General features: G+C 43.3%; 1 protein-coding gene across 4 annotated transcripts in view; it reads right to left on the bottom strand.

The window, feature by feature from the left end:
* STMN2 (stathmin 2) overlaps nt 1-18,686 on the bottom strand; it is a 300,139-nt gene that overhangs the window by 1,573 nt on the left and 279,880 nt on the right. For all 4 annotated transcript variants that reach the window (XM_030215819.1, XM_030215837.1, XM_030215829.1 and 1 more), the window contains one exon: nt 7,629-7,820. In XM_030215819.1, the coding sequence (XP_030071679.1) occupies nt 7,629-7,820 (192 nt within the window). The remainder of the gene's footprint in view (nt 1-7,628; nt 7,821-18,686) is intronic.

The following is an 18,686-nucleotide window of genomic DNA, read 5'->3' as shown; positions in this document are numbered from 1 at the left end:
TGCTGATCAGAGCTGGAAACAAGGAGTGGGAAGCAGCACCAGTCTATTTACTTGGCTGGCAGGGCTCAACATCCCCAACAGCAAAGTAAAAGAGAATTCATAAGGGGGCCCAAGCCCACATTTTTGGAGCCAGTTGTTAAAATAGCCAGGGGGGGGGGGGGCTACTTTAACAACTGGCTCCCAAAATTCTTAAAAATTTAACAAACGGCTCTTGTGAGCCCGCTCCAGCACACTACTGCCTGTTACCAAACCTCCTTGTGTTATTTAGCTACCGCATTCTGATCAGCACAGGCTAACTGGATAATGCAGAAGCACTTTGCCTCCTAAATAGAAGGTGCTAAGTGCTTCTGCATTAGCATTTTGCAGGTACTGTGTGCTAATTGCAACATTAGCACACAGCCTGCCATAAAAAAAGTAAAACGTTTTAAAAAACTGCTGTATTGAATATGGCATGTGTGAAATTCCCGTTTTACGATGCGCTAAACCCAGATTCCTAGGCTCTTTAGTAAAAGAACCCCTTTGTTTTACTCAGATCCCAAGAATATGTAGTGCCTTTGGTGAACCTCTCTTCTTCCCACAATTTCTGACTTCATTAACCTACCTACCAGCAGCTTCAGAAGAAGGAGGACAATCGAATATAACTAAGATACCTGAGGCAGGAAAAAGGCAAAAGGCAGGTGTTTTATATTCCCTCCTTCTCCTAGAGGCCCTACACCAGAGCTTACCCTGTACCAGCAGAAGAAAGGGAGCCTAATAATGCATCAGCTCCATGGTATGAGCTGTAAGGTTACATAGTAAATAACAGCAAAGACCCGTACAGTTCATCCAGTTTGCCCGTCAAGATATATTGCATCATACCGGATGCTTGGGTTTAACATACGCATACTTGATCTTGAGCTGTCCTTGCTGTTTTCGGGCACAGACCGTAGAAGTCTGCCTGGCACTGGTCTTATTCCCCAACTACTAGAGTTGCCATCAAAGTCCTACAACAGCCCATCCAGACATGCCTAGCCCTAGCCATAATCGAGGCACAGACCATAGAAGTCTGCCCAGCTCTGGCCTTATTTTCCAATTACTGGCGTTCCATCTAAGCACCATTAAGGGCCCTGTTTACTAAGCTGCGCTAAAAAGTTTGCGCGCCTACACCGCGGCTTAGTAAACAGGGCCCTGAGTTTGTTTTGATGTCATTTACTTTCCATATCAGATATGGGGTCTTGCAGCTCATATTGTGAATTAGCAAGTGCCCTCCTTCTTGCTGGCCATGGGGGCTGAGCTAGCAGGGGAATGCTGGGGTAGGGCCTCCAGGGAAAGGAATTTAAAATACCCTCCCACTGCTTTTTGTGCCATCTCTGGAATCTTAGCGCTCTAGGGAATCACTCTCTTGGATGTGCCAACCCCGTCAGAGCTGTTCATGTTAGGTGCGTTTGGTATCTGCAATGCTATTTTCAAACAGATGAAGCAGGACTTATATTCAAAGGATTTATACTCCTAACTTTGAATTATGCTCCTAAATCGGCTTCTTTAAATTTTCCTAGGACCGAGTGCCTAAATTTGTATTCAGAATTTCACTAAACTCCTACGTTTAAGAGCATAAAAAGTGGGTGGCAACAGGGGCAGATTTGGGGTGGGGAAAAGAAGTTAGGAGCGTAGCACTGAGTTTCAACACTAGGCTCATAGATCTAAGCAAATGAATGGCAGGCTTAAATTTATACGCATATGAGTCCTGCCTACTTAGTATTGTTTGAGGCCAGTTAATGGCTGATATTTGTCCGCACTTAATTGGGCAGGGATGATGAATATTGACACCAACTGGCCATTTTGGAACTGGGCTGCACAGGGCTTAAAGGGGCAGAGTCAGGGAGGAGCTGACAGTTCTGCAGATACTGGAAATATTCAGGACAGGTGCCTGCATAGCTAAGCGGGCATAAAGGACCATACAAAAAGCAGTCCTAACTATGCTTGCTTAGACATGCAGGTTAGAGGATGGTAAAAAAAAAAAATTTTTTTCCAGTTTCATCTGCGGGCAAAATTTGTCACTTGGTTTCGGCTAAAACCAAAGCTGAAACAAAACTGGCCCAGCTCCCTGACCAAGAACAATTCCCACTCCCTCCTTCCAACTTCTCCTCCACAGCTGTTGCCATTCACCTCCTCGGGCCCACCCGTAGGCTGCTACTGTTACAATCACTGCCCTCCTGGGCCCACCCAAAGGCTACCACAGCCACCCCTTCCTGGGCTTACGTTAACATTTGGTGGTCTAGTGGCTAGTCGAAGCAGGAGCGATTCCTAGTCACTCCTGCCCATCCCATATCTTCACTCAAAATTGCTGCCACGACTTCCAGCAACAGTCTTGTGAGATTGTTACTGGAAGTCCCAGCAGCCATTTTGAGATTAGAACTGGCATGGGCAGGAGAGATCTACAGTTGCTCTTACCTATGCCAGTTACAATCTCAAAATGGCTGCCGTAACCTCCAGTGGCAGCCCTTTTAACTGAGGACACAGGATTGACAGGAGTGACTGAGAATTGTTCCTGCCCTGACTAGCCACTAGACCACCAGGTGATTGAGGGGGGCATTGGTGATGGCCTATAGGTGGGCCTGGGAGGGGGGACATTTATGTGAGGGCCCAAGGGGCATGGCAGTGGCAGTAGCCTATTTGTGTTCTGGGGCAACATAGAAGAAAGTTTTGGTTTCAGGTGAAAAATGCCAGGCCAAATGTAAATTTCAGCTGATCTTCAAGATGCAACCCAGAGGGACTACTAATATCCTTAAGTAGAATGCTAGAGAAAAAGACCTTAGAGGATCTGGAAACTTGCATTTATTTATTGAATACATTTATAGCCTGCCTGTCCAAACATCTATAAGTACATTAGTACATAAGTATTGCCACACTGAGACAGACCAAAGGTCCATCAAGTTCAGAATCCAGTTTCCAACAGTGGCCAATCCAGGTCACAAATACCTGGCAAGATCCCTGAAAAGCTCAATACATTTTATGATGCCTATCCCAGAAATAAGCAGAGGAATTTCCCATGTCAATTTAATAATGATCTATGGACTTTTCCTTTAGGAAGCCGTCCAGACCCTTTTTAAACCCCACTAAGCTAACTGCCTTTACCAATTCTCTGGCAACGAATTCCAGAGTTTAATTGCACGTTGAGTGAAGAAAAAGTTTCTCTGATTCATATTAAATTTACTACATTGTAGCTTCATCGCATGCCCCCTAGTCTTAGTTCAATAAAATTTACATAAAATAACAGATAAAACATTACAGTGAAACATGGCAAGAAAACAAACAGATATCCAATGACCAACAGAAACCTGAGAACGCTCTCCTCAAGAAAATGCTTTACAAAACAACCAGGTTTTCAACTGCTTCTTAAACAGGGACACAGAAGAAAGCTGGCACATGGCCACAGGAAGAGAATTCCACAAACACGGACCAGCTACCACAATGACACTTGTTATTCTAATAAACCCATCATCTCTATCCAATATCTTTACTAGTTTTCTTTCAGTATTTTTGCGGCCTTTAAACACAGGTCTGCACTCAAGCATTGCTGCATCCTGTCCTTCCACTGACAGTGCAGTGAACATTAATTTGCAACTGCCCAGGGCTTTTAATACCATTTATGGAGCAATTCTATAACATAGGTTCTGAGGAACCTATAGCCCAGTGTTTTTCAACCAGTGTGCCGTGGCACATTGGTGTGCCACAGCTGCTCCCCAGGTGTGCCACGGGAATTTATGTCACTACTGTCCCATCTCCAACCTGCGACCTGATATTATAAGATTTCCTCTGTAGCTGGCAGTGGGCAGCAATTCAGACAGCCTGCTAGCGCCAACCCCCATTGTCTTCTCTCTGACATAACTTCCAGCTTCCGCTTAGATGGGAAGCATAAGAAAGGGGGCTTGGGTTGGCATGAGCAGGTTGTCCGAATTGCTGACCAATACTGCCGCAGCTACCAACTGCAGCCACTGACCGCTACAGGAAAAAAGGTGAGGGAAAAACAGGCTAAATTCCCCAATTTGTGTACCCAGATACCACGAGGAAGTTAATGGAACTTTTATACTAAATCTACTTTAACTTTGCCATACATTGTTAACAGCGCAATTATAGTGAGTCCTTGGATTTGATGTGTGTGTTCTTGTGCCAGTTTGCTAGTTCTCATCACAAATTTTAACCAGTGAAATTTGTGTGACATTCAGATTGTGCCCATTTGGTATGATCTCATTACTTTGTCATTACAGGGGTTGTTCTATAGACGTGTGCCTGGTGCGAGTCTATTATAAAGGAATTTAGGCCTACAGACCTACAGATCGGATGCAGTGAAGGGATGCGATCACCACTAGAAGTGTGTGTGTGTGTGTGGGAGGTATTTACTTTTAAAATTGTTGTTTTTGAATGCATGTTATTTGTGGCTAATTTTGTTATCTTTGAGATTTATTGTTGACCTTTTGCCAACTTTTGTCTTCAATAAAAATATTCAACTATAAAGGTAACACAAGGATTAAAACTGTAATTATTGAACTTTCAACACAATCTTAACACTCGTTTTGTTAAATGATAAAATATATATCCTTAAAAAATGGATGGTGTGCCTTGACAATTTTTGCACTTTGTCAGTGTGCCGCGAGTTGAAAAAGGTTGAAAATCACTGCTATAGCCAGTTAGGTCTTCAAGATACCCACGATGAATACGCAGGCAATACAGTTGCATATGCTGGGTCTGTAGTGCATGCAGCTTACCTCATGTGCATTCATTGTTGAAAACCACAAGCAGGGGTCCGGGGTTCCTTACCGTGTGGTCGCCAGGAGTTGGTTCAACTCAAGAAACACATCTGGATATTCATTGCTGATATCCTGAATGCCTGACTGGCTGAGATTCCCGGGGAAAGTTTGGAAAGTCAAGAACTAGAAGCCTACAGCAGCATTCTAATGGTTAAATTATGTATTTTCATATCTACAACATTAAGAAGGGAAGTTACTAATGCGTGTTAAGGGAATAATGCACAACCCCCCTGATTCTGTAAAGGTGGCCAGAAATTGCGCATGAAATTTAGGCATGCTCCCGATATGTACGTGCAATTTAAACAGGTCAATTAGTGCCAATAATTGACTTTTTAACAAGCATTTATTGGCACTAATTAGATTTAATTGGGACCAACCTGTGTAAGGTTAGGTGCAGGATCCATGCTTAAAATTTACACATGTTCCAAAAAAGGAAGTGTATAAATGGGAGGGCTATGGGTGTTTTAGGGTGGAATGAGGGCGTGGCTTTGAGATGCATGTAAATTTAGGCATGCGCATTTGCACCACATTTTCATTGGTAGCAATGGCAGTGAATAAATTTACACCATGACTTTCCACTTAAGTGTATATTCTATAAACTGTGCCAAACTTTAGGTGTGGCATATAAAATACCACTTCAGTAGGTTTTCTTTTTGGCACCAATTTTTTTAGGTGCCATTTATAGAATTTACCCAATATGTGCCTACATGACAAAATAACTTACATTATTCTACCATAATGTACCTCAGTTTAAGTCACCACAAGCTGCATAATAATGAGATAGAAAGCACCTCATTATTGTGCAAATTGAATAGCACAGCTCAAGCTCATGTTGGAACTATTGGAACAATAATGTCATCCTGTTCAGGAGCACTGGGATGCTTGACCACTGCACAACTAGGGGTTGAGAGGCACCATTTTGAACCAAGAGCTACATAAGATAGCGCTCCTACTCTGTTCTACTAGACCATCAGGAATTGCTTGAGATAGGCCCGCTAGGGGGTCTAGGGGGTATTTGAAGAGTGAGGGCATTGATTGGAAGTCTGGGGGTGGAGGGAGCACAAGTTGGAACTATATGTGGAAGGTGGGTGGTAGGGCGGGGGAGGGGAGTTCCACTCTTGCTATATACATTTTTCTCGCTGAAAAACATCCAAAGTGTATAATCAAACAAAAAAAAAAATGGTTGAAACCCTCTACTCAGTATGTTAGGTATTATTAGGAAAGGAATGGAAAACAAAAGTGAGGACGTTATAATGCCTTTGTATCGGTCCATGGTGCGACCGCACCTCGAATATTGTGTTCAATTCTAGTCACCACATCTCAAAAAAGATATAGTGGAATTAGAAAAGGTACATGCATATCTCCTGGTCTCTCACTATCCACCCCCACCCTGTTAGACTGTCACTGAAATGCTTTGATGTTTCACTTATATATACTGTCATCTACCAACATTTGCTTATTTCCGATCTGACGAAGAAGGGCAACCTTCGAAAGCTAATCAAGAAATGTATTAAGTTATGTCCAATAAAAAAGGTATCATCTTATTTTCTTTTCCATGTTTTATTTTGTTTTATTTCTATTGATTACCTTTAAAAGTGGACTAACATGGCTACCACACCTTTTCACTTAATATGTAATTAAACTGTGGAATTTGTTGCCAGGTTTTAAACTCTGGAATTTGTTAGCAGGTTTTAAAAAAGGTTTGGTAATTTCCTAAAAGAAAAGTCCATAAGCCAGATATCGTTTTAGCCATTCGCAACCCAGTACTCAGGGCACACCTTGTCCCATTGAGGTTTCAGGATAGTCACAATGAATCTTCATGAGTTGGATTTGCATGCAATTGAGGCAGTGCATGCAAATTTATCTCATGCATATTTATTGTGGATATCCTAAAAACCCAATGGGATTAGGTGTGCTCCAAGGACTGGGTTGGGAATGGCCATCTCTCAGCATTCTATATTCAAGTACATTTTTATGGAACTGGCTTAGGAATACTATGTATAGATATACTAATGCACATACCACCGGTATATCTGTTGTTTGAGGGTGTGTTGCCAAGGTTGGATTTGGGGAGGGGTTTGTATTTACCCTTATTAATTTGAAAATTCAATATTTGTGTCTATTTTAACTCAGAAAAATTGTGCACCCCATATTTTAGGTCTAAATGTGACTGCATAGTTTTCCTAGGGTAGGTTTTGAAGTGGAAGTAGCTATTATCCAGCTTTGAAAATTTGGCAAAGTTTAAACATATTGTGATAAAATGATTCCCTTGGCTATGCTAAATAAATTTGAACATTAGACATACAATAGAAGTTGTCATAAATTTTACCATAAACAAACATAAGCAACCCATCCATTTCCGGTTCATCTTATCATTAACAACAATGACTTAGAAATTACCTCCTACCAATCTTCTTACCCTCCATACTCTTCCCCTACCTCTTCTTTATCGCTCTACGTTCTTACCTATCCCTATCCTTTCTCTCATACCTCTTTTATCCCATTTACCCCTTGTTCATTTGTCCTACCACATACCTCCTTTGTTGATTCTGATACTACAGATTGTATTCTCTTGTTACTATGTAAACCGCATTGAGCCTGCGATGAGTGGGAAAGCGTGGGATACAAATGTAATAAATAAATAAATAAATAAATACATACATACAGTTCAGGTCTTGATACAGTGAGCCTGTCAGAAGATGAGGTATGGAAGGGATCACGCTAGGTCATTTTATTGCACCAAGAGGCTTTGGTGTACTTAATTCCTCTTTTGCATTTACTTATTTTTCATGAATACCTTTCTTTCTACATGTTACGATAAGGGCAATAACACAATATTACCTTCTCTTGGAGACGCTCCATAACAGCAGCTAAGTAGGCCTCACGGTTTTCCTTGATCTGTTCCATTTTCAGTATCAGTTTTTCCTCTGCCATTTTGCTGAAGGTATTGTTGTCTTCCATAGCCTTTTGGAGGACTTCTCGTTCATGCTCTCTCTTTTCAGCCAATTGCTTTAGGATCTGGGCCTCTTGGGTCTGAAGGAAAAAAAAATCATGCCTGACTCTCAAGGAAGCACTAGCCACAGATAAAATTGCACAGGAAATTAGAGTGATACAGCAACATCTCACTGATTAAACAGAACAACTGGACTTTTTTTATACACCACAGGATACCATCTTTATCTTTTAGTGAAAAATTTGAAAACAGCCATAGAGGTTGCAGGTGTGCAAGTCCATTTTCACACTGCAGTTTCCCTTTGATAATGCAGACCAGCAGGGATTGTGGGTACACAACATACCTACATACTTAGCACCTACTTTCCCACAAGTGCCAGTCCACACCAAAAAGTACCAACTGGGATTTCAAAATTAACCCCGGATGTTCCCTTCTCTGCCCCTTTATAATATGCCAAAAAGTATGTGTACTGTTAAGTACCATCCTGTATATTTTTATGTCATATTGGCAGAAGGTCTCAACACAAAAGAGGCAGGTAAGATTCACAGCCAGTAGTAGCAAAAGAAAAGAATGGATTATGGAAGATGAAGTAGAGCACTTGTATTAAAAATAGCCCAAAGTGACTTTTTGATATAGTGCATGATTCTTATGGCTTTGCATGTTTTTATGATTTTAATTATGTTCACTTATTTATGGAAGTTTTTATGTTTTACTTGTTGTAATTGTAGTTTTAATTTATGACATATTTAATTTTTGGATGATGTTCAATTGACAGTTGCTGCCCCTGAAGCAGCCTGCAATAGGCCAAATGTGGCATGTTGGGCTATTTTTAACAAAAGTGCTCTACTTCATGTTGTTATTTGGTATGAATTCTTTAGCTCTCTCTTGGATGCAACTTCTTTCTCACTATTATTCTTTGGCTCGTACTTCTACTTCTTTAAAATTAAAATATCCCACAGGGGCCCTTTTACAAAGGCACGTAAGGGCCAGCGTGCAGCAAATCAGCATTACTGCGTGTCCTGGTCGTTAATTCTGAATTTGGAGCATGCCGAAAACATGCGGTAGAAAATATTTTCTATTTTCTACTGTGTGGTGCTTACCTGGCAGTAAAACAGCAGTGGATGCGTGTTGCATGCCTATCACCCGGGTAGCGCATGAGACCTTACTGCTAAGTGAATGGATAGTGGTAAGGTCTCAGGCTGAAAATGGATGTGCGCTGGTTTTTATTTTGCCGCATATCTATTTTCCGGAACCCTTAAAAAAAGGCCTTTTTTTCTAGGATGCGGTAAAAACCGGCATGGTGCACGCCTAAAAGATGCACTTGCACTGCCACAAGCCACTTTTTGCCGCGGCTTAGTAAAAGGGCCCTACAGTGCATAGAATTCAATATAAATCTGTTCTAGAACATTCTTTTGATTATCAGAGTGTAAAAATTTGGAATTAAATACCATTAGAAGTAAAATCTGTTTCTTCTTATTATTTCATAAATATTTGAAGACATATTTGTTTTCAATAATAGGCTAAATGTTTGTGTGTGTGTAATTATCTTGAAATAGGTTGTAATTTCTCCCTAAATATGTTAGGGATCTCTTTTTTGTGATTTGTCTTGAATCCAAAGGACACGGGCGGAATAGAAATCACAGAATAGAATAGACTATTTGACATCATCAAACTTTTTTAAATATAAAAATTTTTTAAATTATGTATCAGATTACTTATAAATCACTTAGGGCCCTGTTTACTAAGCCATGCTGTAGGTGCGCTAGCGTTTCTAGCGCATGCTAAAAATTAGTGCACACTAACGGTAGAGATATCCATGTATGCCTATGGGTGTCTCTAGCATTAGCATGTGCTAAAAATGCTAGCTTACCTTAGTAAACAGGGCCCTAAACCTTTTATTATTTTGCCTTTTTTGAAAAAAAAAATGTTCAATTCAAAATAAATGCCAATGGAAAGCTATTTGAAGTGCACTTATTGTTAGAATATTAACCCCCCCCTGTTTACTAAGCCGTACGGCAATGCCAACACAGCCCATTCAAAGTGAGTGACCTGTGTTGGCATTAGTGCATGTCAGCTACTAGCGTGGCTTAGTAAACAGGAGGAGGTAAAGTTGTAAGGGTTCTAACATGAGCCCTTCAGCTTCCTCAAGAAACCCATTAAAACAGCAGAATTCAAATAGTGTATGTAGGCTTTGCAAATTTGAACTGTAAACAGACGCCCAAGCTGCTGAAACTTTGCTTGAATCTAAACCACACTTCTTATTCTAGCTGCAGCCTATCACTGAATAAGAAATATTGGGGATAATTTTATAAAGAAGACTCTTAAAGATGGCCAGCATTTACATGCTGAAGTGGTTACTTATGCATGTAATTGATAATTATCTGGCTATTCTGTAACTAAACACATAGCTTTGATATGTGCAGTTCGCAGGTGGATGTTCACATGGGTGAAGTGTGGGCAGAGCCTTGGGGGGGGGGGGGGGGGGGGCGGCTCACACTTACACGGGTAATTTACAGAACTCTGTAAGTTACATGTCTATCTCCTAAATCTAGGTGCCACCTTTTACAATACATAAGTACATAAGAATTGCCATACTGGGAAAGGTCAAAGGTCCATCAAGCCCAGAATCCTGTTTCCAACAGTAGCCAATCCAGGTCACAAATACCCAGCAAGATCCCAAAAAAGTACAAAACATTCTATACTGCTTATCCCAGAAATAGTGGATTTTCCCCAAGTCCATTTAATAATGGTCTATGGACTTTTACTTTAGAAGCTGTCCAAACCTTTTAAAAACTCTGCTAAGCTAACTGCCTTTACCACATTCTCTGGCAACAAATTCCAGAGTTCAATTACACATTGAGTGAAGAAAAATTATCTCCGATTTGTTCTAAATTTACTACATTGTAGATTCATCGCATGCCCCCTAGTCCTAGTATTTTTGAAAAGAGTAAACAGACACTTCACATCTACCCATTCCATTCCACTCATTATTTTATAGACTTCTATCATATCTGCCCTCAGCCGCCTTTTCTCCAAGCTGAAGAGCCCTAGCCGCTTTAGCCTTTCCTCATAGGGAAGTCGTCCCATCCCCTTTATCATTTTCGTCGCCCTTCTCTGCACCTTTTCTAATTCCACTATAACTTTTTTGAGATACAGCAACCAGAATTGAACACAATATTCAAGGTGCAGTCGCACCATGGTGCGATACAAAGGCATTATAACATCCTCATTTTTGTTTTCCATTCCTTTCCTAATAATACTTAACATTCTATTTGCTTTCTTAGCCGTCGCAGCACACTGAGCAGAAGGTTTCAACGTATCATCAATGACGATACCTAGATCCCTTTCTTGGTTGGTGACTCCTAATGTGGAACCTTGCATGACGTAGCTATAATTCAGGTTCCTCTTTCCCACATGCATCACTTTGCACATGATCACATTAAACGTCATCTGCCATTTAGACGCCCAGTCTCCCAGTCTTGTAATTTTTCACAATCCTCCTGCGATTTAACAACTTTGATTAACTTTGTGTCATCAGCAAATTTAATTACCTCACTAGTTACTCCCATCTCTGGATCATTTATAAATATGTTAAAAAGCAGCGGTCCCAGCACAGACCCCTGGGGAACCCCACTAACTACCCTTCTCCATTGAGAATACTGACCATTTAACCCTACTCTCTGTTTTCTATCTTTTAACTAGTTTTTAATCCACAATAGAACACTACCTCCTATCCCATGACTCTCCAATTTCCTCTGGAGTCTTTCATGAGGTACTTTGTCAAACCAGTGGCATAGCCACAGGTGGGCCTGGGTGGGCCAGGGCCCACCCACTTAGGGCTCAGGCCCTCCCAACAGTAGCACACTCTGCCAGCTGAAGACTTCCCCCTGATGGTAACGAAAATGTTACTCTCCATGATACCGGCATCCACACATTCTCAGTTTTCAGCGCATGCCTGCTGTAGACTGCCAAGGTGGAAAGAGACATTTTCCTGCCAGCTGAGATATTTTTTTGTTGTTGTTGTGGGTGAGAACACTTTTTGCCTAGGCCCACCCAAAATCTGTTGTCTGGCTACGCCCCTGTGTCAAATGCCTTCTGAAAATCCAGATACACTATCCAGCTTATAATTGAAAAAGAAAAACGCCTATATTGCGACCCAAATCGGGAGATAGACGTTTATCTCACAAAAACGAATAAAGCGGTATAATCGAAAGCCGAATTTGGACGTTTTCAACTGCACTCCGTCGCGGATGCGGACAAAGTTGATGGGGGTGTGTTGAAGGCGTGGTGAAGGCGGAACTGGGGCGTGGTTATCGGGCGATCAGAGATGGGCGCCTTTCGCCGATAATGGAAGAAAAATATGCGTTTTTAGCGAGAATTTAGGGCACTTTTCCTGGACCCTGTTTTTCCACGAATAAGGCCCCAAAAAGTGCCCTAAATGACCAGATGACCACTGGAGGGAATCGGGGATGACCTCCCCTGACTCCCCCAGTGGTCACAAACCCCCTCCCACCACAAAATATGCCGTTTCACAACTTTTTATTTTCACCCTCAAATGTCATACCCACCTCCCTGGCAGCAGTATGCAGGTCACTGGAGCAGTTATTAGGGGGTGCAGTGGATTTCAGGCAGGTGGACCCAGGCCCATCCCCCCCCCCACCTGTTACACTTGTGCTGGTAAATGGGAGCCCTCCAAACCGCCCCCCAAACCCACTGTACCCACATGTAGGTGCCCCCCCTTCACCCCTTAGGGCTATAGTAATGGTGTAGACTTGTGGGCGGTGGGTTTTGAGGGGGATTTGGGGGGCTCAACACACAAGGGAAGGGTGCTATGCACCTGGGAGCTCTTTTACCTTTTTTTTTGTTTTTGTAAAAGTGCCCCGTAGGGTGCCCGGTTGGTGTCCTGGCATGTGAGGGGGACCAGTGCACTACGAATCCTGGCCCCTCCCACGAATAAATGTCTTGGATTTATTCGTTTTTGAGCTGGGCGCTTTCATTTTCCATTATCGCTGAAAAACAAAAACGCCCAGATCACAAATTGTCGAATAAAACATGGACGTCTATTTTTTTCGAAAATACGGTTCGGTCCGCCCCTTCACGGACCCGTTCTCGGAGATAAACGCCCATGGAGATAGACGTTTTTGTTCAATTATGCCCCTCTATATCAACCGGCTCACCTTTATCCACATGTTTTTTCACCCCTTCAAAGAAATGTAGTAGATTGGTGAGGCAAGATTTCCCTTCACTAAATCCATTTGTGACTGGCTTAAGTACTTGTGCCTAAACTCATACTTGCGTACCGAGCCAGTTAGGGAGTGGAGGAGTAACCTAGTGGTTAGTGCAGTGGCCTGGAAACCAGGTTCAATTCCCACTGCAGCTCCTTATAACTCTGGGCATGTCACTTAACCCTCCATTACCCAGGTACAAAAAATAATAAGTGCCTGTATATAATATGTAAACTGCTTTGATTGTAACCACAGAAAGGCAGTATATCAAATCCCATCCCCTTTCCCCTTCCCTTATGCTAGCATTCTATAAAAGAAAGTGGACACTTATTTTTCTTTATAGAATAGGCTGCACAAAGGAGCCCTCTAGGCCCCTAAATATAAGGGGCAGGGAAAGGGAATGGGACTTGATATACCGCCTTTCTGTGGTTTTTGCAACTACATTCAAAGCGGTTTACATAGTATATACAGGTACTTATTTGTGTCTGTGGCAAAGGAGGGTTAAGTGACTTGTCCAGAGTCACAAGGAGCTGAAGCGGCCCTTTGTAGAACTGCCTTACGTTGCAGAAAGAGATTATTCTTCTAAAAAGGAGCTAGGAAGGTTAAAAGCAGCAAAATTGCCCTACTCATCCATCAACACGGAAATGTTTGTGCAAAATCAAGAAGAATCAGACAGAGCTGAATGCATATTATTGGCCTTAAACACAAATAAAGATATCATCTTTTCACTATAAAGGAGTTTGTCAGGCCACATTTTAGGGGTTGGGTTTAAGTGGAAGGCCTGTCTCTTTTGGTGCTCTGTTTTTTTTTTTTTTTACAATAGTCCTTTCTTTCTTTTTTTAACCCTGCCTCCAGTGTTTTTGATGGGAGCTGTATTGCAGATAGCAGTCTTATTTTTCCTGCTCCGGGATGGGTAGCCTGCGGCTGGCAACCTTCAACGTGGATGGCATCCAATCACCAGTGAAACGTATTACAATTCTAGTGTACTGTAAAGGAATGAAAGTGGATGTATTGTTAATGCAGGAGACACATCTCGCTAATTCGGATCATATGAAATTGCGTAGGGACTGGGTGGGAGAACTGACCTCTTCTTTTAATGGCAGGTGACAGAGTGGCTATACTTTTTCATAAGAGACTTGATTCTTCAATGCACAAGTTAATACAAGATCAAGAGGAAAGATCTGCAGTATGGGTGGAGGAGCTTATGGGGACCAAATATGCCATTTGTTCTATGTTTGCACCCAATCCTGCTTATAATCGAAAGAGAAAAACGCGTATATTGCGACCCAAATCGGGAGATGGGCGTCTTTCTCTCGTGAGTGCCCAAATCGGTATAATCGAACGCCGATTTTGGGGGTTTCCAACTGCAATCCGTCGTGGAAACGGGTAAAGTTGACGGGGGCGTGTCGGAGGCGTGGTGAAGGCGGAACTGGGGCGTGGTTATCGGCCGAGGAGAGATGGGCGTCTTTAGCTGATAATAAAAAAAAAGGCATTTTTACCGCGATTTTGGGTCACTTTTTTTGGACCCTTTTTTTCACGAACAAGCATAGGCGTAGTTTGACTGTTTCATTTGGGGGGGGCAAAGGATGGGGCGGAGCATATTAGCATATTCATTTGCATATATACATATGCAAATGATATGCTAATATGGAGGAAGGAAGGAAGGGAAAAAGAGCTGGCTTTTTTTGGGAATAACCATAATGAATATGTATGAGATATCAAGCCAGCTCTTTCTCCCTTCCTTCTTTCCTTCTTCCACTCCAGTAGTATTTCCCCACCCCTTTTCCCATACCATGCCAGTGTTGACCTTAGAAATGCATAAGCTCTATATGTAGATCCTTCAAGAGGTAGTGTGTCATGATTTAGGCTCTACATCCTTTCTGATGTTTTGGTGCCACCTCAGTAAAGCCAACACACAATCTCTCCACTGCAACACACTATACACAAACTTGTGCAAAAACACACTCATAACCTTACTAAACCATAACAGCACTAATTCCAAGGACAGGACGAGCTGCAACCTTATGCGTGAAAAGGCAGAACTGTATTTACACCAGGCTCTAAAACACCAATACACTACCTCGTGAAAAACACATGACACAACAGACATGACACAAGGAACTAGAAAGCAAAAAATATGAAGGCAAAATACTGAACTGGAAAGTTAACTCAAGAAGTCAGACTCAGCATGCAGCAATACCAGAAAAATTGAAACTTACATGCAAAATTTCACAGAAAGCTGACATATTCCAATTAATAAATTCTGAATAAAATACTTTTTTCTACCTTTGTTGTCTGATCATTTAGTTTTTCTATTCGCTTTGGTCCCAGTGTCTTCTGTTTTATGCAGTGTCTTCTTTCCATTTGATATTCCATTTAATAGATTCAAAATAAAATACTTTTTTGTACCTTTGTTGTCTGGACATTTTACTGTTCAATCATGCTGGTTCCAGTTTCCTCTTTTCCTGTCTTTCTGCTAATTCTCCTTCAACTGCTTGCTGTCCATTTGTCTTTTCTCTTCTCTCCTGTCTTATTCCATTCCTTCACTACACCTACCTTTGACACATTATTTCTTTTTTAGCTCTTTCCTCTCTGATCACTTAAATTTCACCCTCGTCCTCATCCTCCTCCTTTTTAGTTTTCAGCTATCAAATTCCATTTCTTTCTCTCACCCACTAGCTGCCCCATTCCTCTTCTCTGTCCTTCCTCCAACCTTTCATTTCCTTTCATCTTTAATCAACTCTCCCTTACCACATTTCTGCCCCCCCCCCATCACTATCATCCTCTCATTTGTTTCCTTCCCACCTCCCCTTTGGCCTCTCCCAAATAGTTCCACCATTTGCAGCATCTTCCTCCCTCCAACCTTCTAGCCCAGCACGCCTGCTCCCTTTCTCCCATTGTAGCCTAATATCTCCCTGTCCCTTCCACACACACACCCACACCCCAGCATCTTCCAGCCCCCACTTCCCTGTGGTCCAGCATTTCTTCCTCTCTCTCTTCCCTCCCTCCAATTGTCCAGCATTTCTCCCTCACTCCCTTCTGTCCCTGGATCCACAATCTCCCTCTTTTTCTCTTTCCCCTCTAGTGTATATCTATTCCTCCCTCTCATCCATCCCCATGTACAACCTCTCTTCCCTCTGTCTTCTCTCTCACTGCCCACATCACTCTCACTATCTCCCTTCCTTGCACCCTGGGCCCAACATCTATCTCTTTCGTTCTCTTCCTTCCCCTTTTAGCATCTCTCCCATCCCCATACAGCATCTCTCTCTGTCTCCCTCCCTCCCACTTCCATGTTCCAACATTTCCCCTTTTCTCTTGCTGTCCCTCCCTCCTCCTCCACATCCAGTATTATTTCTCCCTCTCTCTCCCCCATGCATCTCCCCCCACCAACATTCCCCACCTCTCTCGCTCACCTCTACCTAGCATTACCCCATCACCTCAAAAGTGCTCCTGTGACTGTCTCTCCCTGTCTCCAGCCAGCATGCTGCCTCGCTCTTCCCCGCCGGCGCTGCCTCGGTCCCTGACTCCCTGCAGCATTTTTGTCCGTCGCCGTCAGCGCTGCCATTCATTCTCACAGGCAGCCTCGTTCCCTCTCCCCTTTGCCGCGTCCTCCGGCTCTCTCTGTGCATCAGAGAGAGCCGGAGGACGCGGCAAAGGGGAGCGGGAACGAGGCTGCCTGTGAGAATGAATGGCAGCGCTGACGGCGACGGACAAAAATGCTGCAGGGAGTCAGAGACCGAGGCAGCGCCGGCGGGGAAGACACAATTAAGCCCCGCCAGTTTGCCGGTGCGACTCGTTTGGGGGGGCAATGCCCCCCCTCGCCCCCCCCAATCTATGCCCATGACGAACAAGTCCCAAAAAAGTGCCCCAACTGCCCAGATGACCATTGGAGGGAATCAGGGATGACCTCCCCAGACTCCCCCAGTGGTCACTAACCCCCTCCCACCAAAAAAAACCCACTTTAAAAACTCTGTTTTCCAGCCTCTATGCCAGCCTCAAATGCCGTACCCACCTCCATGACAGCAGCAGAATGTGTTCTATCCTGTGACAGCCTTTCCCTGGTTCTGATGTGGCTCTCGGGTGAGTGTGACACCTTTTCTGTTATGTGGGTATAGGGTATTGGGCTCCGTGATTCCACTAGCTTGTGGCAAATGCTCACGATGTTGGTAGTTGGTAGGCTCTACTCCAATGGTGCTTTTCCCCCTGCTTACTGGGTCAGAGTGTGCCCTGTTTTGTTTCCGGTAGTCCATGAGGTAGTGGCCATTTTTGTAAGCCAGTTTTAGATCCCTTTCACGTGTTAGCCACGCTACAGAACTTAGTTCTTACTTTGAATGTGGCTGAAAGAGGGCATTGTACAGCATTCTGCCAGCTCTGACCTACTGCTCATCTCAGTACCAGGGAGACTCGTTGCCAGTGGGGCACAACCTCTGATTTGCAGTTAACTGTGAGTAAGCATGCTTATTCCAATAAAGGACGTTTTTGGAGAGATTAGTCTTCAGGTGTCAACTGGTGTGCCAAGGTTATATATTTTTATTTTGTTTATTTTGTTACATTTGTACCCCGCACTTTCCCACTCATGGCAGGCTCAATGCGGCTTACATGGGGCAATGGAGGGTTAAGTGACTTGCCCAGAGTTACAAGGAGCTGCCTGTGCCGGGAATCGAACTCAGTTCCTCAGTTCCCCAGGACCAAAGTCCACCACCCTAACCACTAGGCCACTCCTAGAGTCCTAGAGGCCTGCGTGTATGCAGGTAACTGGAGCACTTTTAGTGGGTACCGCAGTGCACTTCAGCCAGGTGGACCCAGGCCCATCCCCCCCTACCTGTAACACTTGTGCTGGTAAATGGGAGGTCTCCAAAACCCACTGTACCCACATGTAGGTGCCCCCTTCACCCCTAAGAGCTATGGTAGTGTTATACATTTGTGGGTAGTGGGTTTTGGGGGAGGGGGGTTGGGTGCTCAGCACCCGTGCTAAGGGAGCTATGCATGTGGGAGCTTTTTCTGAAGTCCACCGCACTGACCTCTAGGGTGCCTAGTTGGTGTACTGGCATATCAGTGGGGCCACTGTACTACGAATCCTGGCCCCTCCCATGACCAAATGGCTCGGATTAGGACTTTTTTGAGCTGGGCTTTTTTAGTTTCCATTATCGCAAAAAAAAAAAAAAACGCCCAGCTGAAAAACGTCCATTTTTTTGAAAATACGGTCTGTCCCGCCTCTTCACGTACCCGTTTTCAGACATAGACGCCCATGGAGATAGGCGTTCACGTTCGATTATGCCCCTCAGTATGTACTTACACAAGTTTCTTTTTTCCACATCTGCTGTCTGCCTTAGTTCTGCTTGGGGAGTATCAGCTGATTGTGGGAGAGGATTTCAATATTGTTGCTGACTCCTTAATAGACTGCATCCCCCCCAAAATCTAGACCCAAAAGAGCAGAGGGAAAGGGGGTTAACTTCATCATGGATAACCTAGGGGTCTAGGACATTTGGAGGGGCATAATTGAACGAAAACGCTTATCTCCATGGGCGTTTATCTCCGAGAACGGGTCCGTGAAGGGGCGGACCGAACCATATTTTCGAAAAAAATAGACGCCCATGTTTTATTCAACAATGTGTGAGCTGGGCGTTTTTGTTTTTCAGCGATAATGGAAAATGAAAGCGCCCAGCTCAAAAACGAATAAATCCAAGACATTTATTCGTGGGAGGGGCCAGGATTCGTAGT

This window comes from Microcaecilia unicolor, chromosome 1 (genome assembly GCF_901765095.1).
Source record: "Microcaecilia unicolor chromosome 1, aMicUni1.1, whole genome shotgun sequence".
NCBI classification, from domain to species: Eukaryota; Metazoa; Chordata; class Amphibia; order Gymnophiona; family Siphonopidae; genus Microcaecilia; species Microcaecilia unicolor.
This window is presented reverse-complemented; position numbering and strand designations above follow the sequence as displayed.